The sequence below is a fragment of the Aphanomyces invadans genome (assembly GCF_000520115.1).
Source record: "Aphanomyces invadans strain NJM9701 unplaced genomic scaffold supercont1.19, whole genome shotgun sequence".
Taxonomy (NCBI): Eukaryota; Oomycota; class Saprolegniomycetes; order Saprolegniales; family Verrucalvaceae; genus Aphanomyces; species Aphanomyces invadans.
Window position 1 is genome coordinate 61,567 of NW_008580164.1, and position 21,500 is coordinate 83,066.

General features: G+C 56.4%; 10 protein-coding genes across 10 annotated transcripts; 4 read left to right on the forward strand and 6 right to left on the reverse strand.

Moving 5' to 3' along the window:
- Window positions 1-83: 83 nt before the first annotated feature.
- H310_08849 (hypothetical protein) lies at window positions 84-736 on the forward strand. The gene is made up of 2 exons (XM_008874758.1): window positions 84-380; window positions 430-736. Exons 1-2 carry the CDS (start codon window positions 126-128, stop codon window positions 454-456), a joined length of 282 nt encoding a protein of 93 aa, XP_008872980.1. The 5' UTR covers window positions 84-125; the 3' UTR covers window positions 457-736.
- Window positions 530-1,099, reverse strand: H310_08850 (hypothetical protein). The gene is made up of 3 exons (XM_008874759.1): window positions 985-1,099; window positions 849-934; window positions 530-792 (listed from the first exon to the last, which is right to left on the reverse strand). The coding sequence occupies exons 1-3, from the start codon at window positions 1,078-1,080 to the stop codon at window positions 780-782; spliced, it is 195 nt and encodes a 64-aa protein (XP_008872981.1). The 5' UTR covers window positions 1,081-1,099; the 3' UTR covers window positions 530-779.
- Window positions 1,100-1,429: 330 nt separating this feature from the next.
- On the forward strand, window positions 1,430-3,151 carry H310_08851 (hypothetical protein). The gene is made up of 4 exons (XM_008874760.1): window positions 1,430-2,251; window positions 2,318-2,496; window positions 2,545-2,710; window positions 2,761-3,151. The coding sequence occupies exons 1-4, from the start codon at window positions 1,490-1,492 to the stop codon at window positions 3,106-3,108; spliced, it is 1,455 nt and encodes a 484-aa protein (XP_008872982.1). The 5' UTR covers window positions 1,430-1,489; the 3' UTR covers window positions 3,109-3,151.
- Window positions 3,152-5,413: 2,262 nt separating this feature from the next.
- H310_08852 (serine/threonine protein kinase) lies at window positions 5,414-7,888 on the reverse strand. Its single transcript, XM_008874761.1, has 6 exons — window positions 7,485-7,888; window positions 7,351-7,431; window positions 7,240-7,308; window positions 7,046-7,183; window positions 6,912-6,989; window positions 5,414-6,863 (listed from the first exon to the last, which is right to left on the reverse strand). Exons 1-6 carry the CDS (start codon window positions 7,787-7,789, stop codon window positions 5,528-5,530), a joined length of 2,007 nt encoding a protein of 668 aa, XP_008872983.1. The 5' UTR covers window positions 7,790-7,888; the 3' UTR covers window positions 5,414-5,527.
- Window positions 7,889-8,677: 789 nt separating this feature from the next.
- On the forward strand, window positions 8,678-11,418 carry H310_08853 (hypothetical protein). The gene is made up of 3 exons (XM_008874762.1): window positions 8,678-9,572; window positions 9,617-10,740; window positions 10,791-11,418. Exons 1-3 carry the CDS (start codon window positions 8,708-8,710, stop codon window positions 11,121-11,123), a joined length of 2,322 nt encoding a protein of 773 aa, XP_008872984.1. The 5' UTR covers window positions 8,678-8,707; the 3' UTR covers window positions 11,124-11,418.
- On the reverse strand, window positions 11,128-13,760 carry H310_08854 (hypothetical protein). The gene is made up of 14 exons (XM_008874763.1): window positions 13,490-13,760; window positions 13,328-13,443; window positions 13,213-13,275; window positions 13,104-13,157; window positions 12,968-13,055; window positions 12,848-12,909; window positions 12,545-12,783; window positions 12,320-12,495; window positions 12,179-12,248; window positions 12,048-12,126; window positions 11,891-11,990; window positions 11,566-11,834; window positions 11,434-11,510; window positions 11,128-11,380 (listed from the first exon to the last, which is right to left on the reverse strand). The coding sequence occupies exons 1-14, from the start codon at window positions 13,743-13,745 to the stop codon at window positions 11,197-11,199; spliced, it is 1,833 nt and encodes a 610-aa protein (XP_008872985.1). The 5' UTR covers window positions 13,746-13,760; the 3' UTR covers window positions 11,128-11,196.
- Window positions 13,761-13,926: 166 nt separating this feature from the next.
- H310_08855 (hypothetical protein) lies at window positions 13,927-15,857 on the forward strand. Its single transcript, XM_008874764.1, has 7 exons — window positions 13,927-14,185; window positions 14,240-14,530; window positions 14,585-14,766; window positions 14,820-15,015; window positions 15,070-15,318; window positions 15,390-15,448; window positions 15,509-15,857. The coding sequence occupies exons 1-7, from the start codon at window positions 13,946-13,948 to the stop codon at window positions 15,768-15,770; spliced, it is 1,479 nt and encodes a 492-aa protein (XP_008872986.1). The 5' UTR covers window positions 13,927-13,945; the 3' UTR covers window positions 15,771-15,857.
- Window positions 15,824-17,596, reverse strand: H310_08856 (hypothetical protein). Its single transcript, XM_008874765.1, has 5 exons — window positions 16,582-17,596; window positions 16,409-16,533; window positions 16,176-16,355; window positions 16,048-16,111; window positions 15,824-15,996 (listed from the first exon to the last, which is right to left on the reverse strand). The coding sequence occupies exons 1-5, from the start codon at window positions 17,561-17,563 to the stop codon at window positions 15,875-15,877; spliced, it is 1,473 nt and encodes a 490-aa protein (XP_008872987.1). The 5' UTR covers window positions 17,564-17,596; the 3' UTR covers window positions 15,824-15,874.
- An 863-nt stretch (window positions 17,597-18,459) lies between these two features.
- On the reverse strand, window positions 18,460-19,737 carry H310_08857 (hypothetical protein). The gene is made up of 5 exons (XM_008874766.1): window positions 19,117-19,737; window positions 19,015-19,065; window positions 18,912-18,962; window positions 18,828-18,863; window positions 18,460-18,786 (listed from the first exon to the last, which is right to left on the reverse strand). The coding sequence occupies exons 1-5, from the start codon at window positions 19,696-19,698 to the stop codon at window positions 18,673-18,675; spliced, it is 834 nt and encodes a 277-aa protein (XP_008872988.1). The 5' UTR covers window positions 19,699-19,737; the 3' UTR covers window positions 18,460-18,672.
- Window positions 19,738-20,083: 346 nt separating this feature from the next.
- On the reverse strand, window positions 20,084-21,289 carry H310_08858 (protein RarD). Its single transcript, XM_008874767.1, has one exon. The coding sequence runs from the start codon at window positions 21,245-21,247 to the stop codon at window positions 20,234-20,236; it is 1,014 nt and encodes a 337-aa protein (XP_008872989.1). The 5' UTR covers window positions 21,248-21,289; the 3' UTR covers window positions 20,084-20,233.
- Between the last annotated feature and the right edge of the window lie 211 nt (window positions 21,290-21,500).

The window sequence follows — 21,500 nt, forward strand, 5'->3', positions numbered from 1 at the left end:
GATACAAAATGGTCGATTTTTGATTAGCTTAGGGTCTGTATGATGTAGTGAATAATATTATTGCCGACCCTGCCACCAGTGAAACGTTTTGCTTGTTTAGATTGTTCACTCCTCGTGGAATCATCATGTCAGCTCGAATAACCAAGCAACTGCTCAAGGCGTCCACGACGCTCATTGAAGTGCCTGCAAAGAAGACACCGAAAGGCGCGACTAAGGCCAACGCAAGCGTGAAGGTGGTCAAACCGACCAAGAAGACCAAGCGATCACGCCATTTTCTGGTGGAGGCCGAGCAAGCTCGGTTGGAAGCAGACAACACGGAGAAGAATTTGCGCATTCTCAAAAGGTCTCTGAATTCGAAAGCTCAAGCTGTCATGCAAAAGGTAACACCTTCTCCTTCGTCAACTTGAACGGGTAGTAAAACTGGTGTAGATTCTCCATACGACCATGAAGAAGTAAAATGCTAGTACGCATGCCAGCCTTCACGAATGATCTGGCCTCGACTTATTTACAGAGCCTCAAGGGCAATCGATGTGCAAGTGTGTGGACGATTTGGTTTGTAGTTATGCGCCATATCAAACTAGCAGTATTGTCGAGGAAATCTTGCTTGGCATCTCTGTGGACACACAAACACTTGCTTCATGTTGAAACTGAACCCATGCGCATGTGGCACTGCTCGAACAGCAAGTGGCATGCTCTGCGTAGAGTTGAATATGGGAAAGATGCGTTGTGACACCAGGTGGCTGACCATACTTATATTGTGCACTTTAGCTCATGACAAGCTACTTGGAGGCACTACGTAGAAAGGTCGGCGTTAGCCACCCTGCCGTTTATTGGAGCTTCATTCGTACCTTGCATCGATGGGCTTGGTGACGGTAGCTTTGATTCCGCTTTCGTGCACGTTCACTTTGACCGTGTCAAGACCATCAAAATCGTCCTGCACAGGAACACAGTCAGCACGTACGACACTATACCGAACCAGAGCACCTTGGACAGCTTGGAAACCGTGTACGCGAACACAGAGATGGCGAATGTCCCGAGGCTGCCGGCCAGGATGAGGTTCTTCTTGAGCACAGGATTCATCGACGTTCGCTTTTGGTGGAAAGCACGTTGGTGGGCATCACAGTTCGTATCCGGATAATCGCCTGTCTTTCCGGTCGGCGTTATAATATTCCCTGGCTTTAACAGCTCTTTTCTTGTACAACACCACATACAGCTGACAATGGTCGTTAAAGCCAGGTACAGACATCGTGGCCAATCATGTGGTAAATGCACTTGGTGTTCGTATGACGTGGACAGTGTCACTAATTGGGTGAACTCCCCCCAACCATACTGAAATCAAGTCGAAATCCACGGATAAACATGCAGCCAGTTGACGTGTTTATGGCACTATTCTGCCCAATCATATCGCAGGATCCCCCTTGATAAACACTGTGATTGCACGCGGGGCGCTGGCGACGTTGGGTCGAGTGATGGCCATCTTGCTTTCGACATGCTTAGCCTCACCGATCTCTTCGCGGAGCACAAACAGCTCCTTGTGGGCTTTGCCTTGGCGTTCGTGATCGTGCTGTACTTGGCCACGCCCAAGAAGCACGCCGGGAAGAACTTGCCGCCTGTGCTTCCGTACTGGATTCCGTTTGTCGGGTCGTTCCTGCCGTTTGCAAAGGACCCGATTCAAATGGTGCTCGACGGGTACAGACTCAAGGGTCCTTGCTACACGGCCAAGATGTTCGGCCAAGACTTGACCTTCCTCATCGGTCCCGAGGCGCATGAAGCGTTCTATAAGCCGAACGACGACTACCTGAGCCAGGCCGAAGTATATCAGCTTATGACGCCTGTGTTTGGTCCTGGCTTGGTCTACGATGCTCCTCCCAAACGCCGAGCCCAGCAAATGCAGTTCATGGCGAATGGTCTCCGCGTCTCCCGCATGAAGAAGTATGTCGACAAGATCCGCTTCGAAGCCGAAACGTACTTTGGCGAGTTCCCGAACGACTCGACCATCAATTTGAAGAAAACGTTCGCTGAACTCGCGATCCTCACGGCGAGCCGTGCGTTGCTGGGCGACGAAGTCCGCGAGCACTTGTTCAAGGAAGTCAGCAGCTTGTACTGCGACTTGGACGGCGGTACCACTGCTTTTAGCTTCTTCTTCCCGTATGCCCCGACCCCCGCCCATCAACGCCGCGATGCCGCCCGCACCAAGATGATGCAGCTTTTCGCTGGTGTGATCAAGGCCCGTCGTGAGTCTGGCAAGCGCGTACGTGCCATGTTGCTGTCTGGAGTTCTCTCTTCGAATGAAACTCAATTCTTCTTGACCATGCAGGCGGACGATATCTTGGACACGTTTATGAACTCCGAGTACAAAGACACCCCCGGCGTAAACATTCCCGACGATCACATCGTGGGGCTACTAATTGCGCTTCTCTTCGCCGGCCAGCACACGAGCTCGCTTACGTTGACGTGGGCCGTGATCGAGTTGACGCTGCTACAGCCTGGCATGATGTACGTCGCGTGCTTCGTGGCTGTCCAACTCACGCCTGTCATGCCTAGTGACAAGATCTTGGAAGAGCAAAAGCAAGTCCTCGGCGACGCCGGTAACGACGGACTCACGTTTGACAACTTGAACAACATGCCTGTGCTGCATGCATGCATCAAGGAAACGCTTCGGTTGACGCCGCCATTGATTTTCCTCATGCGCAAAGTGATGAAGGACATCGTACGTGCGGCAGAGTACGTGATGGCCATGCGATTGACGCGTGTGTGTAGACGTGCGGCGAGTACACGATCCCGGCAGGCCACATTGTGTTTTCGTCGCCGGCGGCGGCCAACCGCCTCTCCGACTTTTGGTCGAACCCCGACTCGTATGACCCGATGCGGTTCCTGGACGGCCGCAACGAAGAAGACCGTGCCCCGTACACGAACGTGAGCTTTGGCGGCGGCATGCACGGGTGCATGGGCCAGCAGTACGCGTACATTCAAATCAAGATCATCTTGAGCATCTTTTTTCGCCAATTCAACGTCGAAGTGCTCGACAAGAAGTTCCCTAAGCAAGATTTCACGGCGCTGGTGGTGCCCCCCATGGGCGACACCCTTGCGCGTGTCACGAGAAAGTAGGTAGTTTGTATCGAGCCCAACACAAATCGATCGATCATGTCGGGTGTGTTTGTTGCGTGGCGGTGGAGAAGGAATCATGGATGCAAACCCTCCACAAGGTGACGACACGATCGGATTCGAACAAGAAGGTCTAGCTGACGGTAGCTGCCAGGTGGTGTTGTAACTTTGATGGCTGGACTGGAACCATCTTCGCAGTGTGGTCGATGGGCGAGGACGACTTCTTGACACGGTAGACGAGCTTGACGCCAACTTTGGTTTGGCTTCCGCGCCGCACTGGCGCCGACTGTCGAGGCACGACGTCTGCAAGCGGCAACGTCGGCCTTGCCACCACGTCCTGGTCGTGTCGACGAGATACTGGCGACGCCGTGGCACGTGGTTTCGGACCTCGCTTTTTCGTGACGGAAAGTGCTGATGCAGTCGCTTTGACTGAAGGTGGACAACTCAAGCGCTCGGATAGCGGTGGCAGTGGAAGGGGCAGCAATGGCTTGTTGGCTATTGTGGTGTCGACGGATGGGGGCTTCAATGCAGTCGAAGGCATGGACTTTGCGCGCGGTCGCGATGGCGGCTCATGGATCGTGGCCTTGTCCGTCAATTCTGCCGCAGTGTCGTTCAGTCTCTCCGATGGAGCCCTTTGCACTGGAGTCTTGGGAGGACTGGGTGTATCGGAAATTGGTGTCTCCTTCGGCTTTGCAGAGGTTGATGGAACGTCGGATGGGACGTCGTCCGCCGACAGGGCTGTTGTTTTCGTTATAGACTTCTGCCGGGAGGTCAACTTGGACGGAGCTATTGTAGCACGGGTCCCTGAACGATTCGGTATTTCATCCGTGCATGCTTTCCCCGACGGCTTTTTTGGTGCGCCTGGCTCGGTCGGGACCATATTCCCACTCTTGTGGTCGAACAGCATCTTGTGGTTGTGCTCCCGCTTGAGTATGCGCAGCGGCTCTACCGGTGGCCGAACTGGATCGGCCGCCTTCAGCCCTGGCGGCAATCCACCGGTCGAAGCAAGACCTTGTGCTTGTCCATGTTCGATTAATGCTGGTTGTTCGACTTGCACTCGACTGTAGGACGCGCCCCCTCGGTCACTCACATGCAGGACTCGGTCTCTCCAAGACTTAGACCATGCATTGCTGGGAGGGGCCTGAGGGAAATTGTTGGAATGGCTTGATGCTCCATCCAGAGACTGCGGTTGCGACAGGGTCAAGTTCTCCATGGCTTCATCGCCCCACTTGCCCGAATTAGCATGGTACGGAGTCACAGGAACCTTCATATGCACCGACGATACCGGTCTTTCCTTTTCCTCGTCTAGATCTCCCCAGCGGCTCGATTTCGATTGAAAGATGCTGCGAGCACTTGTTTTGTGGCCATGAACAGGAGATCCTTGCTCCTCGTGGTTGTGTTGATGCACTGCTCGTTTCAGGATCCAGGACACAGCGGCAGCATCGCGGGGTTTTCCCAGATCTTCCGTAGGATTCGTTGTGGGAGGAATCACAATCTCTTGCGTGGAAACTGCAAGTTGAGGCTGCGACCATCCCATTTTCGTTCGTCCAACGGAGGACCCATGCTGCTCATGTCCACTGGTTTCCATCTTCATGCTGGGGGTGTTGATCGGTGCCGGCGCCGATACCTTAACAGCATTCGACTTGGCAGCGTTGTTAAATCGACCCCACTTGCCAACCAAGACGCTTCGACTGTTTGCACTAAATCCTCCTACAATCATGTTACAACCCCAGAGACGCACGTCGGACGAGTCGTCTTACGGAAGTCATTTCCTCTGTGATGTGCCGCGGATGGTCTATGCATGGACGTGCGCCGTTCTGCAATACTCTGAAAGCGCTAGACCAAGGCTTCATAAGCCGCCATCATCTGCACGCCGCGTCGGTGGCAATCGTACCTTCTTGTCGGCGCAACCCCGCGAGAAGTTTTGTACTTCAAATCCACGATGACTGATAATTTTATTCATCTTTTTAATATCGGCCCTCGTTACATACAATTCTCCATACAATTCTCATAGAAGGCGTTCGAAACGAATAACATTTTTACCCACCACTTCAACTTGCCGTGTCGAGTACTTGAAATTTGTATGCGTCGAGCAGAAAGATCGGTGTAATTTTTTAATCTGCGACCCGTCGCACCGTTTCACACCGACTTGTGCCAACCGTCGCCGGTCAAGCGGCGCGTCCGCGCGCTGGATTCGGGGTCAGCTAGGTTCTCGATGTCGGCGAGGATGGCGCCCCTCGCGAAACGACGAGGTACTGGACCGAACTCGCGTTTCAAAAATGGCCCGCTCGTGGCTGCCCAACTCGAGGACCGACTGCTTGGCGGCAGAGGCAGTTCACGCGACGGAAGCGACGACAATGGCGGGGGGATGACTCCAACCTGTACAGGATTCATTCATGTTGGATATCGAACCGTGCGCATTCTATCGGCACTGAGTGAGCGCTGCAATCACGTCTGTCGGTGACGGCCGCTTCAGCGGGTCTCGGTCGAGGCACCGCCTGACCAACGTCGAAAACTCTGCCGGCACACTCGCGTCAAACTCGTGGGGGACAAGTGGGGTCGGCGTGTCGGTCAGCAGATGCATCACCGCAATGTCTGCACGAACAGGTCCCTGCGCTCGCCACGACGACGCATACGGGCGAACACGGGCCACAACTTCGCCAAACACGACTGCCATTGCAAACACGTGGGCAGCCGACCGACGCGATTCGCCTTGTCGCACAACTTCGGGCGCGGTCCACGCAAGTGAGTTCGTCCCAAACGATTGCACGGGCGGTACCCCCGACACGTCCAAGTACGACATGCACTGGACTTGGCATGTCCTGGTGGCGTCGTCCAGCACAATGTACTGCGCGCTCGTCCATGCGCGGTCAACCGCTTCCCACTGCACGTCCTCGAGGTACTCTACCGCGCGGGCAATGTCGAGGCACCACTTCTTCTGTGTTGCCCATGGAATGTCTTCGGCCAGAGGCTTCTTCGGGTCTTGGTACAACAGCGACGATAGTGACACGACGGCATGGGACGATGCATTCGCTTGCGTGGACGTCGGGCCGAAGACGGCATACATGGACGTCGACGAGTGCTTGATCGCGCCTAGCAGCGGCAGGACATTCGCATGCTGCAGCGACGCCAGGAGCGGCAGGCGTTGCACAAACATGCGACTGCCCACCGACGTCGCAAGGTTGTCGGTGGCCTCTGCATCCGCCATGACAGCGATCTCGAGTTTCTGAACGAGAACGCGGACCGAATTGTTGTATTCAGCTGTGAAGAACCCGCACGCCGACTTCTTGAGGTGCCGCAGTTCCGTCCGTTGTAGTACAGCATAGCCCTGTCGTGCATCGAGGGGGAACTGGGTCGCATCGTACGGCGCAGATGACGTTGCCGTCGCGACGAAGCGGGGCGGCGTCACGGGGTCCGACTTGTACTCGCCCGTGGTGGCGTCGTCTTCACAGGCGGAGCTCGTGCGCCGGGACATTTCCCGACCGAGCAGCGGGGCTGACTTCCGCCGACGGCGGCGGTGAAGTATGGCAAACCCAAGGATGGCGAGGACAGCACACGCCGCCGCAACGCCTGCCACGATGCCCCCGATGTTGGACGAGATGTCGGTGGACGTTGTCGGGGTCGGTTGAGACGTTGCGATGGTCGACGTGGGGGTCGTCGGGGGTGGTGTCCCCGGCAATTGGATGAGAAAGGAGCGCAAAGTTGACTCGCTGATGCCTGATACTGTCGACGCGTCGATGGGATTTCGTCTCAAGTCGCTGCACGAACATGTCAAGTTTCGGTGACATGTACGAGGACAAGTGTACATGGAAATCGGCGTGCCAGATTCAACCAACTTGATCAACGACGCCGGGATTTCCGTAAATTGGTTGCCGGACAAGTCACTAGGACATGCCGCATGCGACGTCAACGATGAGGGACGGCGTCGACGGAAGCGTACATGAGTTTGAGCTGGGATGTGGACCTCAAGTCGAGCGAAAACGCATTGGTGAGGTTGCTGGCTGTGATGGCGAGCGTCGTGAGCTGCGGCACGTCGATGGAGAGACCCGCAGCAGGCACAGTGCACCGGTCGATGAATCTAAGGCCAAGAACGAGGCGTCGTAAACGAGGCAAGATGCTGTCGATTGCTCGTACAAGGTGACGAGGGATGTGGGAAGGACGATTGTTGAGGAATGCTGCGCCGCGTTCACGTTCGTAAGGTTCCTGCATAACATTGATCGTATGTCCATGTCGATCTGGGCTTACAAAGATTCGAGACGCGCAAGTGTCGCGACCGCGCTGAAGCGGAAGTTAAAGCTGCGTGAGGACGGACTGCCCTTGATTGTTCTACAGGAACTCGACGGTAAGCATGGGTGCCTGGACAAAGTTGAAATTCGTACAATGCCGTGATGAGTTGTGGCGCTTTCGGGCCGACATTCCCGAGCTCTGCAAAGTTTCCTGTAAATGTCACGACGCTGTCTGTCGTCGTCGCGCCGGCATTGTCGGTGGCATCGGCAATGTCAATCTGGACTGTGGATTGTACCTCCACGCACTTGTAGTTGCCAATCGTACACTGGGCGCACCACTGGCTTTCGTAGAGGGATGGTACGTTCACAGCAAGTGTCACTCCTTTGCCGCATGGAGCCGACGGCACGTCGTAGCCACGTGCGACAGAAAGGCCAAGAAGCAGCACGAGACTCTTCATGGATAGCACGTTGCCGATGCGTTCTCGTGCACGTCAGAGCCAAGACTTGGGCGGCGGTGGTGGCGCTCGCTCGTCCACGACCCCTCGCCTTGTTTAATGCATGCGTTGAACAAAAAAGAATCCATATTTCGATAAAAAATACATTGATAGCTTGAGAATACATACAAAAATGAAGTTCTTTTCGTCGAACGGCGGTGATATCGATTTAAAATCCCAATCCAGGAGTTACACGTCCGTTGTGAATTTTGCGCCATTTTTCGCCGTCGTCGACGCCGGGTACGCACGGCTACCGCGGACTTCGCGATTCCCCGTCAATGGTATGTCAGCGCGCTGGCGCCCTAGCTTGGTGCTGTGCATTTACGACAACGTCCAGGTGCACATAAATCTCAAGGCCAAAGCCTGTGAGAAATCCAAGCACTGCGACGAAAACGTGTAGAATACTCCACAACGTCGGAGTGACGGACGTTAGATCTTCGTCAACGGACGACGACGTCGTCTTGCGTTGCTGTCAGAATGGTGGTATCAATCCCAGAACATGCGAACCCGGGACTTGGCCGCCTTCGTCGTCATCCGAAGCACCGTTCAATCCATTCGGTGGTAGACATCGAGCACGTTTTGACCCTTCTTCCACGGACAGCTAAATTCCCGACGTGATGCGGCATATGCAATGCAGGGCGGAAGAGCCTGGTGGTTGGGGGAAAATGCCGGCGCGACCAAGGGCCCAACGCCTCTCGCAATCTAGCCAATGCTTCACAAGAGCCAATCTAGAAACCACCTCTGTTCGTGGCGAGGGAGCTTCGCCCCGCTCATTACTTTTTCGAGGCATGCGTCCGCCATCGCACCTCTTCCCGCGGCGAGGGCGATCGTTATCCGGATTTCCGTATAAGCGACGTACCCCACAATCTCACGTTTCTGGCGATGGCCGCGCTTCCGTCGGCGCCACCACCGCGTGGCCCTCCAGTTGTGTACCGAAAGGATAGGACGGCATTGTCTCTGTATTCAAGCATTCTACTTGGAGCGATATGCATCTTGTCAGTGGCGATACGTCTCTTCTCCGTGGCTCAATGGGGCAGCGTCATCCACGAGTTCGACCCGCAGTTTAACTTTCGCACGACCAAGTTTCTCGCCACGAACTCGTTCTCGGACTTCCTCAATTGGTTTGACGATCGCGCGTGGTACCCACTCGGTCGAGTCGTCGGCGGAACGTTGTACCCCGGTCTCATGCTGATCTCGGCGACAGTGTATCGCGTCCTCCATGCCGTGGGCCTTCCCGTGTCCATCCTGGACATTTGCGTATTTTTCGCTCCGTGTTTCTCGGCGGCAACATCGCTGGCCGCGTATGCTCTCACGTTTCACGTGACTCAGCGCCAGCGCACCGCATTGATTGCAGCGTTCTTCATGAGCATCGTGCCAGCGTACATTTCTCGGTCGGTCGGCGGGTCGTACGACAACGAAGGTGTCGCAATCTTCTTGCTCGTGCTCGTGTTCTTCCTCTGGGTGCGTGCAGTCGATTCGGGCCACATGGTGGACGCCGCCGCGACCGCACTCGCATATTTTGCCATGGTGCTGTCGTGGGGCGGGTACGTCTTCCTCATCAACGTGATCCCGATCCACACGTTGTTCCTCGTGCTCTCGGGCCAGTACTCGCCGCGACTGTACGTTGCGTACGGCACGTTTTACATCCTCGCGACGCTGTTTGCAATGCAAGTGCCGTTCGTCGGGTTCAACGTGATCCAGAAAGCTGAAACGATCGGGTCCCATGGCGTGTTTGGCATCCTCCAGAGTAAGATCTTTCTTCTTCCGCTCGTCTCAACTTGGTGGGGACAGTCGTAGCCTTTGCCAAGTGGCTTGAGAGTCTTGTCGGCGTCCACATCCACCGCCTCCGTGCGGCCATCGTCCGTGTGGGCCTCGCGACCGCCGGTGTTGTCGTCGTTGCGGCGATTCTCCTTCAAGTCACAGGCGTCCTGCAGTGGTCTGGCCGAAGCCTCACCCTCCTGGATCCAACGTACGCCTCCAAGTACATCCCTATCATCGCGTCCGTGAGCGAGCACCAGCCGTCGTCGTGGGCCGGGTTCTACATGTCGTTTGGCCCGTCGCTCGTTTTCGTCCCGCTCGGGCTCTTCTTTTTGTTCGAAGAAACCCCGCTGTCGTCGTCCAAACTCTTCATCGTGATCTACTCGACATTTGCGTGGTATTTTGCTGGCGTGATGAACCGACTGGTGCTGACGCTGGCACCGGCGGCGTGCATCGTCGCCGCCATCGGGCTATCAAGTACACTGGACACACTCTTCTTTTACATGCGGCGCGACAACCACGCGTCCTTGAGCGAAGCCCAAGGGTTCCCTGGTGAGGAGGACGAAGTCAAGGTCGTCCAGTGCGAACTCGACCGAAAGCGTGCTGCTCTGATGGCGGCGGCCGGTGGACGAGGCAATCTCCCGGCACACGCGCTAGAAGACACGGACGTGTTTGGCGACTCGGTGGCACTGCTCGTGAACGTCATGTCGTTCCAGTCGATGGCTGCGACCCGGAACCGCAAAACCCCCGGCGCCATCCAAGCCGTCGTGGTCGGGCTGGTCGTCGTGCTCGTGTGGCAGCTTCGACACGCTGCGTCCGTTACAACCAAAGCGTACTCGAGCACGTCTCTCGTCCACGAGAGCCGTCATCGCACGACCGGCGACGACCTCATCCACGACGACTTTCGCGAAGCATTTGGGTGGCTGCGGCACAACACGCCGCCGCATGCGGTCGTCCTGTCGTGGTGGGACTATGGGTACCAGCTCTCAACGTATGCGAATCGAACTGTCCTGGTCGACAACAACACGTGGAATAACACGCACATCGCGACCGTCGGCCGTGTGTTTGGGTCCACCGAGGCGCAGGCGGTCCCGATCCTCGACAGCCTGAACGTGGATTACGTGTTTTTGTTGTTTGGCGGCGCCAGCGGCTACGGAGTACGGCGCGATGACATGGCGACGACGTTTCTTGACTGGTATGTGTTTAGGGCGATGACTTGGACAAGTTTTCCTGGTTCCTCCGCATCGCTCAAGGCGTGTACCCCGACGTCGTCGATGTCAACAAATTTCTCGTCAACGGGTACGTCGACTCGGGCGAGGCGGCGACGCCCGCGATGAAGGAGTGCCTGCTCTACAAACTGAGCTACTACCGATTCGACGAGTTGGTGACGGACCCGGCGACCAAAATCAAGGGCTACGACTTGAACCGACGTCGAAAGCAACGGGCAGCGCCGATCGCGCTCTCGCATTTTGACGAAGTCTTTACGTCCGAGGCATGGATCGTTCGCATTTTTAACGTGCGCCGCGACGTATTGCGCTAAGGAAAGTGTGTTCGCGCAGCCGAATGAAAATGCCACGAGGATGCGATCGAAGCGTGATCGAGATTTCGTTTCATTACACGATCCAAGTTCCCTTTGCCTGGCACGCCTCCACCGACGGGCGCTTGTAGTCAGCATATGCCATCGCCGCAGGCTCCGACTCGTCTTGGACTTGCCATTGGCGAGAGGTAGCTTCGAGGGACGCTAGAACTTGCTCGTACTGCCCAGCGATGGCGCTGTGTCCTTGGCCCGCGGCCTCCCTGTCGCCATTCGTCATGACAATCCCGACTCCTTCTCGAACTTGCTTACGCACATGAGTTGATGGCGGACGTGGTCCATGTGGGCATCGATGTTGGCCGCATCGACAAAATTCATCGCGACCGCAATGCTCTGCATGCACACATGCACGCATGACGAGAATGTGCTGCCACATGAACCATCGTACCAAGTCGAGGTTGACGACTTGATGGGGCGAGTCGGCAGGAATGAACATAATTTCGCCGGCTTCCAGCACCCCTTCAAACACTTGGACATGGCGCAGCAGCGGAAACGCTGACGTGTTGGGAGCCATCAAGTCGGCATCGAACTTGCCGTCGCCGTCACCTACACGCTCGTACACGAATGGGCGAGCAGATGGCGGGGCAATCCGCCACCGCTTGCGGCCGTGGAGGAGCCCCATCCACGCGGCAGTCGCACCCCAGTCCGTGTGGAGCCCTATATGCCGCGCCACGACATTCAGATGAAGGAACAATCGAGGAAGTGAGTCGCACCCGAGGACGTCCCGACGTCGCCTACGAACAAGCTCGGCCAGTACTTGGTGTTTTTCGTGCAGGTAGTCTGCAGTGCGTCCCGCACAAAGAGCTTTGGAATCTGTGGCATGCCCACGGTAGCAAACAGTGGACGGTCGAGACGGAATGGCTAGCGCACCACGAACGACTGTAGCAGGTCCGGGCAGAACTCGATCACACTCATGTCGTGGAGGTACAGGGACGACAGACTTGCGGGCCTGCGCAGGAAGACCGCGTATGAGTTCTGTCGACATGATCGGCGGTGCATACCACGGCTCGAGTTTGTGTTGGATGTCATGCAAAAACTGGCGCAGATCAGCGCGGGCGACAGCTTCGATGCCTATACCGAGCCAAGGAATCCAGTAATTGCCTCAATACGAGTGGAATCGACGGGAATTGCCGAAATGGAACCTGCCCACGACGGTTTGGTCGGGTTGCGGCGCTTCAGGACGACGGACCGAGTGCCGCAGGTGGCGTTGAGCACGTCGAGGGACCACGGCGGGATGCCAGGAGACTGAGGAAGCCGTGGACTGTGCGTCAAGATGAGTGGCACAGATCCCTTGGCTAACGCCAAGTAGTCCGAGTACCTATCCATCGTCCATGCAGACATGTTTTCGAGCGCAGGCAAGAATGTACGATAATGTTCGTATGTCCACGCGTGGAATCGGGAGGGAGGGTTTCATCGAGGGCAACGTGTCGTCAATGGCCAGCGCGGGACCGCTGTGGATGGTGGCAGTGCACGATGACGCTGCATCGGTGGACGGAGTTGGGTCGGGAATCGGAGATTTGACCTGGTCGGCAGTCGCACACGCGGTCGTGGTTTGGATTTGGCGATCTTTTTCACGCTGGAGTTGGTGGCGCAGCGTACGATACGCCTAGAAACGAAATCTACAGTCAGTGGAATGAAGCTAGCTCGTCCGAGCAAACGGGTCGACGTGCCTCGGACACGTGGCGGTGGCGCCGCTGCTCGTCTGCGTACATGGTTTGCACATGGGCAAGCACTGCGAGCCAATCGCAGAATTCACGTCAGCTTGCATGAGAGGGGACGGACGTTCGTACCATGACGAAGCACGTCGAGAGGGTAGGTAGCGTGAGGTGACAGCGTCAAGAGCTGGGCCATCGCGTGCTCGACATCGGCATCAATGACCTGCACAGATCAGCGCGTCGAGAGTTACGAAATCCATGGCCTCGCGACCTGTTGAGTGAAGGAGGCTGAAAACATGGAGCAGCTGTCGACATCCAGGTTAAACTACGGGACGCACATTGTTATGTCCTGTATCCTCTGGTAGTTTCCCTTCGCGTACTTGACGGCACACTGCGGGGATTCGAGTTGGCAGCGACAGCGTGTCGCCTTCGAAGACGGAGAGCTAGACCACCGCCTCCCCGGTGACGTTGAACGTGGATTTGTAATGGAAATACTTGAAAGTAGGTGGGTGAGCGAGCCGTGTCTGCGTGGTGAACATTGAATGGGAGCGTTTTTAGTTGTTGTGGCACATGGGTAGTCGAGTGCGCATGGCAGCGGCAAGCTTGATTTCCTTGCCGTCACATCGTCAAAACCATTCGCGCCGTGTATCGACAAACCTTGTTGCAGCCCTGCCAGGTACGCCTTGAACATGATGCAATCGTGCGGAAGGAGGTCGCTGCTTTCGCAGAACTTGTCCCCTTCGACCTGTATGTCTGCACAACATGGCACACGCAGCTCCTGTCTGCGAGAGATACCATCCACGCCCTGGACTTGGATGTGTGTTTGAATGAGCCATTGCCGCGAATCCAGGTATTCAATGGCGCTCGAGGTTATGCACACCACCGCCGCCGCCGCAAACCACCGCAGGTGCATGAGCGATGTGGGAAAGATTTGGGGTTTGATATCCAATATCCGGATGAATAATCTAATATCCCAATTTTTTGAAATTACATATAGTTCATGCAAGATAATTGTATTCTACTTCGAAAGTCGAATCATTTGTGGATCCGGATATGCCCCAACGACACGCCCTTTCCACCATTAGCGATCTTTCTGGGACGCCAACACTTGCCATGCTCCCCCTCCGCAAGATCACGTTGCTGGTCATGTCGAGCTTCGTCCTGGCAGGCGATGGCATTCCCCGCTTCGACAGCGTCAAGCGAGCAATACCTGGCCATGGCTTGATCTTGGACTCCCACACGGTCAAGCCTCCACCCGATCGGCATGTCGACGTCGAGTTAATCCAAGAAAGCGACCATGAACCCACGTTCCGCCTGCTTCACGATGATGTCGTGCACTCACCTCACTCCCACGTACGTTATGACAGTCTGCGGTGGAGCACTCTCGCTTATTTCACGCCCGTCCAGAAAGTTGAATTGTCCGGCATCACCCCCGGTCGAGGTGCTCGATATGTGGCTGCATTTGCCATTGCTTCTGGCGAAGAAATTCTGAGCATCCCTATGGAGGACGTTATGTCCGTTCACACGGCAAAGCATGGCCGTATCCATCGCCTTGTGGATGCGAACCCGCACCTTCCACCCGCGGTCGTCCTGGCATTGCACCTGCTCGAAGAACGGTCCTTGGGACCCGCGTCCAAGTGGCACGACTTCATCCAGACCCTTCCCACGACCTTTCACAGCGCCATTTACTTGACTGATGTATGTACATCTTGATCGTTGCGACAAGTATGGCATGACGGTGCGGTTGTGCAGGATGAATGGGATATCATTCAAGGCTCGCACGTGGCGCGACTCATCGAGATCCGTCGCAAAGCGATCGCCGACTTCTTCGACGCGTTAGAGTCGCCGCTCACGTCCAATGCGGTGGACCCTCCCTTCTTCACGCCAGCACAGTTCACGCTCAAAACGTTCCAATGGGCCATGGCTGCCGTGTGGTGTGTTGTTTATCTTGATCCTCCCGTCATATGCCTCCTGACAACGTCAAAAGGGCGCACACGATTCTCGTCCCGAAATTAGCCGTCGATGCATCGGCACGTCTCGCAGACGACAGCGATCTCTTTGACGCGGTGCTCGTCCCGATTGTCAGCACCCTGACTCCATGCGACGACTGTGACAACGTTGTTCACGTCCAAGACGGCTACGTCACGCTTGTGGCATCGCAGCCTCTCGCAGCAGGCGACGAGGTATGGCTAGTCTATCGCATGATGTGCACCATAACGTGGGTTCACTTGGCGCAGGTGCAGTTCCACTTGGGCGCCAACTCGCTCGCCGTTTACATGCTCAACCACGGGTTTGCTCCGTCCAAGCCATCGCCGCTCGACGTGGTGGCCATCGGCCTGCAAGTCGAGGCTTCGGACCCGCTCCTTGTGTTCAAAAACCAGATCCTCGCCATGATGAACACGACGATGGACGAGTCGTACACGCCGGCGTACGGCACCGCACGCGACACCATCCTGTCGTCCATGCTCCCGTCCATGCGCGCCAAGGTAGCATGGCCGCTCGAGCTTGGACGCCAAGATCGACTACGTTAGTGACGGCGGACGCATGATGTTGTTAGGTTCTCGCCGCCAACGAAATGGACCGAGTGCAGCGAGTGCTCGACGGTGACATCGTGTCGTACGTCGGCACTGCCAGCAACTTGTCGTTCTGGCCACACATGTCTAAGTCGACGACTAGGCTGCGCAACGAGCACGCCGTGTGCCGCGCGCTGTATCAAACTGTCCAGACGATGCTCCGCCAATTCGCGACACCGCCGGACCAAGTGGACCAAGCCGTTCGCCGCAACGACCTGCCTCCACGAACAAAGGACTTGCTTCGGACCGTGCAAGTGGAGCAGCACGTGCTCCTGGCGACGCAGGACGCCATTCGAGTCCACTGGGACCAACTTCTCGTGGACGACTCGATCCTAGCGCACGTGTCCAAGCATCAAACTCCATGAAGGCCGAATCCACCCCCGTCAACTTTCGTAGGTCGCCACGGCCATCGTCGCGTTTTGGAGCGCATCTGCCTTTGAATGGACAGCACATCTTTTCTTAGATCACGTTATGCTTTGGCCGGAGGCTGCCGCTGGACGCGCGTGGTTAGGACGAGGCCTTGCTCGCACATGCGCGCGTTCAACTCGCCTTTCCAGTACATGCCTTTGGAGTGCTTGGCGTTGTATGTCACTGCGTAGTCGAGTCAGGTCGCCAGTCCAACAGATCGAGGCGGCGACGTACCACCGAGGATATCTTGGAACTTGGTGACTCGGTTGAGCTCGCTTCGGACCTTGGCAACGTCGTCCTAGTCGTGCCAAAGTGAGCACACCCAGCGCTCAATGCAACGACGGAATCGATGCTCTCGTTACAGGATGGACAAGGTCGAAGAAGGTCAGGTCGTCCTGAAGCGCCTTCTTCTCGTGGTACCCCAGCACGCGCGTATAGCTGGCCGTCATGTACGTGACTCGACGGTCTTGGTCGAGCGACACCATCGCAATGAGGTCGGCGTTCTGCTCGCACAAGTCCTTGTACATTTGGAGCTGCTTGACCTGCACCAGACGCATCCAGTCAAGTTACCGACGCATGCATCCTGAACCAGCACCTCCGTTTTCAGACACTCCACGAACGCCTTCTTGCGCAGCCGCGACTTGCGCGAGTGGTCGCGGTTGCGCTCGCGGCTCTTGTCGGCCTTGGACACGAGCGAGTCTTTGTCAAAGTCGACGTCCGCTACACGAATGCGTTATTCCTCGTACGGAAAGGAATCGTCCAACGTACAGGCGTTCCATGTGCCGCTTCCAAACGAGTGCGACGTCAAGTCGGCCGAGTTTTGCTTGTTGTTCTGAATCATGGTCGACAGCATCTCGGGCGATAGCGTCTGCGATCCGACGGCGCCGCTCCCCACCGCTGGCCCGAATTGAAACGCCTTCTCTGCCTTGATCCGGACGCTGCTGTCGAGGAGCGCGTCTGCGGTTGTATGCTTGGCATCGAGTCCGTCGTTGCCTCGAAGTAGGAGCGACGATGAAGACGACGCCGGCGCGTCCACGGGAAGACCACCGTCTTGGAGATGATGGTGATGGTTCATGTGGAAGCCACCGCCGATGCCGGCCGGAAGGGTCATCGATGTCATGTTGTGTCCATGGACGAGACTGGAGGTCGCGGCGGCGACGGAAGAGCCGGGGCCCATCGACGTCGGCATGGTTGATTGCTGGATGAGAGATTCAAAGTACTGCGCATTCAGCTGTGCGCGGGACATGTCGCTGTTGTTGGACTGGTGCTGCTGCTGGTACTGTTTTTGCTGCATGGACCGCGGACTCTCGAGCTTGACGCCCATGAGCGCCGCGTACGCTTCCACGGACGTGTCGCCGCCATGCTGATTGCTCGTCTCCATGGGCATGGTCGGCTGCTTGAGGCCAAACTGGGACGCATACGCTTGAAAGAGCGACGACTGATTTGTCTGGATGGCAGGGTTGTTCTGGTTCATCATGTCGACGTCCACATGACCTGGGGACATGTGCCCGCCTCGGAGTTGCTGGTTGTGATGCATGTATTGGTTCGACGACATGCTGTTGTGGGTCGACGGTCCACCCTTGGCCCGCTGCTGGTTGTGCATCGGCGGCATCGCCGGGTTTGCGTGAAGCGCTTGCTGCTGGAGGAGGCTCATGTTGGACATGTTGGCTAGGAACGGGTACGTCCCGTCAATGAGCCCGAGGTCGTCCGTGTCCATCACGTCGTCGATCAAGAACTGGTTGCTGTCCATGGTCGCCGCCGTCTTGCCGTCGATTGCGCTGCGTATTCCAAACTCGTCGCAAGAAGGGCGAAACAGCTGCGCTAGAGGGTCTTACTTCGAACTTCGCTAATTTATCTGTCGCTAGTTCGGTGGGGACCAATTATCGAAGTTCGAAGTCAAAACGCTGTCCAGTGACCGCAATGGTTTGAATTGGATTGTGTTCATTGGACACTGAACGAAAACACCGGATAAACGGACCCATTTTCAGTCACGGAACTGACACCAGTGGTTGAAGGCAATTGTATGACACTCGCGATACTGTACGTACTGTGTACCAACCTGGTCCTTGGGTTTAACCGCGTTATATGTCGACGAGGCCATATACGCATTGCCACGTCTTGAGATGTTCGCCGTTCCCGGCCACGCATTCGCGACAAGGTCGCATTTCGACCAGACGTGAATGCTGGTTCAAGCGATATGGACCCCCAACGCCTGTCGGATACGCTGCAATTTTGTTCCCACATGGTTCCCACATAATAAAACGTGCGTTTAATGAATTAAACGTATTCTCAAGTCCGCGTTGAAGTGGAGAACTCGAAACGCCCTGGCGGATCTTTCAAGGTTCTCAGCAGTCGCGTGGGTCCAGAGCGCTAGGCGACCACGCTTCTGCGACCTCGTCATGCGGTTTTGGCCCTGAGATACGCACAGCTTGGACGGCCTTGGCGCCTACGGGCAGTCTTGGACGATGGTAAAACCGTCGGCTCCAGTGTGTCACCCCCAGTCACGAAAAGTTGGCACAGAGTGCTGTCTCGTACGTTCAGTATGCATAACGGCTACGATTCAGTGGCGGAAAAGTTCGAAGGTTCCGTCGTTGGGCCAATGCCGGTGCCGTGGCATAACCCCGAAGGCGCAAGCGTGACTTCTGTGAGCATCGCAACCACCTGCAAGGCAATCTTCAGCCATTGCCTGCGATCCCGTGCCGAGTGACGACAATACGCTGCATCAGCCATTGCTGTGTCGTTTGACGTTGCCAATGGCTCCATCCTGTTTAGATTTCGTGCATACTCGCTCGAGGATATAGTCAACATCGTGTTGTTTGGATGGTTGGGGATATGCCAATGCGTGTCGCGATGGACTCGCTATGGCGTTCGCTCGTTCAAGAGCCACAGAAAGAAGGACGCACTGTGCACGTTCACGGAGCAGTTGACGCGGTCCAAATCGTGGCCGCCTTCGACGAGGCCCCATCGTTCAATCTGGAATTCCATTATGACCACGAATGGACACAGGCGATTACCTGGTACTCTTCTTCGAGACGACCCAGCTCGATCGCCTACGACCACACAATTCTAGTCGGTACTTGTCGTCAGGAGTCACTTACCTCCTTGGCCGTGATGTGACGCTTGAGCAGAGCCAGAGCAACCACCATCGACTACCAAACCCCCGTCGTTCACGGCGGCCACCACGAGTATGCTGGACGTTACCTTGCATTCACGAACGATCAGTCGAAATGCCATCAACTCGAACTTGTCCATCTAGCCAAGGTATTGAGCCAACAACCAACTACGACACAGCGTCAGACGTACCGAGTACACAAACGCGCGGACGTTCTCGACGGCCACGGGACTGTGCTCCAACTTGTTGATGGTGCCGTAGTTAATGTCAAGCTCGCCTCCGAACTCGGTTTCGAACCACTTGCGCAGCGGCTGCCACTTCTTCTCTTGGCGGGCCGCGAGCTTCTCCTGGTGCTGGCTTTCCACAGGAAAGCAGATCGTGTCAGTTTGCAAGTACTTCATGATTTCTTCAATGATAAAGTCGAAGTCCCAATGGTCCAGCGCCGTCGATGCCAACGTCATGATCGGCATCGTCGTTGGCTGGATCGTTTCATGTTGGGCATCCCATTCCTTTGCGACTGCGGCGGCCAGCGACTTGGTGGGGAGCTGCAGGAGCGATCGACTCGGTGTTCGCACCTTCTTGCCATCTAGCGTGATGCAGTACCCGTCACCTTCGGCTTCGATGCCCACAGCTTTGTAAAAGCGAGAGCGTCCTGCAATTTTAGCGCCAGATCCAGAGCTGACACCGCCACGTGGGGTCTCTGCTGCAGCACTGAATGTCGCGACGTGCTTGGGCGCGTTAGCGGCGAGTCGTGCAGTTGCGCGCTGCATCATCGTCGCTCCGTGGACTGCACTGGTCGATGTGCTTCAAAATTATCCGGTGTTTTCTAGATTTATCCGGATTTCCCTGGATGTCCGTTGCCGCGAATTGGCAATCGGAGCTGGTGGACAATGTGCTCGATCCAACTGGCTTTGCTGACGATGTAGAAGAGCGCACGGCTGAAGGCGCACCAGGGAGTGCATGGAGCTTAGAGCAAACTGTGCTGTGTGCAATTCCAAACGGCTCAGCAAACCAGCCATTCTGTCCCACTGGCGACCTGTGCCTAGCATGGCACTGGGATCGGTGGACCGCCCTCTGCTCATGAGCGTACAGGCCTCGTAGAAGTGTGTTGTGCATGCGCTGCGATGTAGCGACATTCTCCCTCATCAGGCACAACTTATCGCAACATCGAGATGCTGGCTCGTTTGATTGAATTGCCTGCTCGAGACAGATTGCCCATCCATTCAGGCAGCACCCTTCGCGCTCGTACAATGAGTTGTGAAAATGACGACTTCTGGGTGGCGTCCCCTTGCAGGATATCCTTGGAGGCTACATCTTGGCGGTCGGCTTAGCAGTCGATGCGGCGTCGCTTTCGGTCAATTCGAGTGCCTCGTCGACATCAGCGGCACGCGCGATGGTCGGCCGATCCGTGGCGGCGACGGCGTCAGTAGGGGCGGAAGCGGGCTTGGCTCCATACCGGACCAGGTCGATCGCGTAAATGACGAGACCAAGCCAGACTTGGGCGAACCCGATCGCTTTTGTCCACTGAAAATCCTCATTGTAAATGACGACGCCCGTGAGAATGTTGAGCGTCGGCCCGATGAATTGAAGCAAACCCATGGTCGTAAGGGGGATGCGCTTGATGGCCGTGGAGAAGAGCAGTTGTGGCGTTACCGTGAGAACGCCAAGACCAACCAGGAGAATGTCGTACCCGGGATACAATGACATGAACGCCGCAGTGCCGCGGCGGTGCTCGTATATCAAATACACGGCACTTGGCACCGTCAAGATGGCAAACTCGATGCAAATGCCCTGGACGGACACGAGTGGCGCCTTCTTCTGCATGAGCCCATACACGCCAAAGTTGGCGGCGAGGACAATCGAGATCCACGGAAACTTGCCGTATAAGAACGTGACGGTGAGCAGCCCAGACGTCGCCATGGCGATGGCAACCCACTGCCACCGTCGAAGCCGCTCGCGAAGCATGACGACGCCCAGGAGTACCGTCACGAGGGGGCTGGTAAAGTACCCCAGGCTCAGCTCGACGATGAATCCAGCATTCGCGGCCACAATGCTGACACACAAGTTGATGCCCAAGAGGGTCGCTGTCACGATGTAAAACACCACAGTCGTCGCTTGGAATGACACACACGAACGTGTTGTGGGACCGTGGCCAGTTGCGACCGCGACAACGGCAGCGACGGGCAGAGCCCACACGATACGATGGCATAGGAGCTGCATCGCAGGCACCTGAACGAGCAGCCTCCAGTAGATGGCACTCAGCCCCCAAATAACGTACGCAACGACCCCCATCAAAGTGCCTTGGCGCTGCAGCGGGAACATGGGGCGCACTGTTCAGGCAAAGATATGGCCACAGATGGCGGCATCTCGGGTATTTATAGCTACAACAGACACATGCCGTCGTCATGCTGCCGAGGCTGGCGCAAGGGATCGCGCTGCGATCGGTGCATTCGATGAACAGAGTAGTAGCGCATTACCTATGCAGCTTCCACCTCGTGCAGTGCTCCCAAAACAGTGTGTTTCGTTGGAGGCCGTACGAAAGCCTTGCTTTCCTAGTGTGCCGACCTGGCGGCCC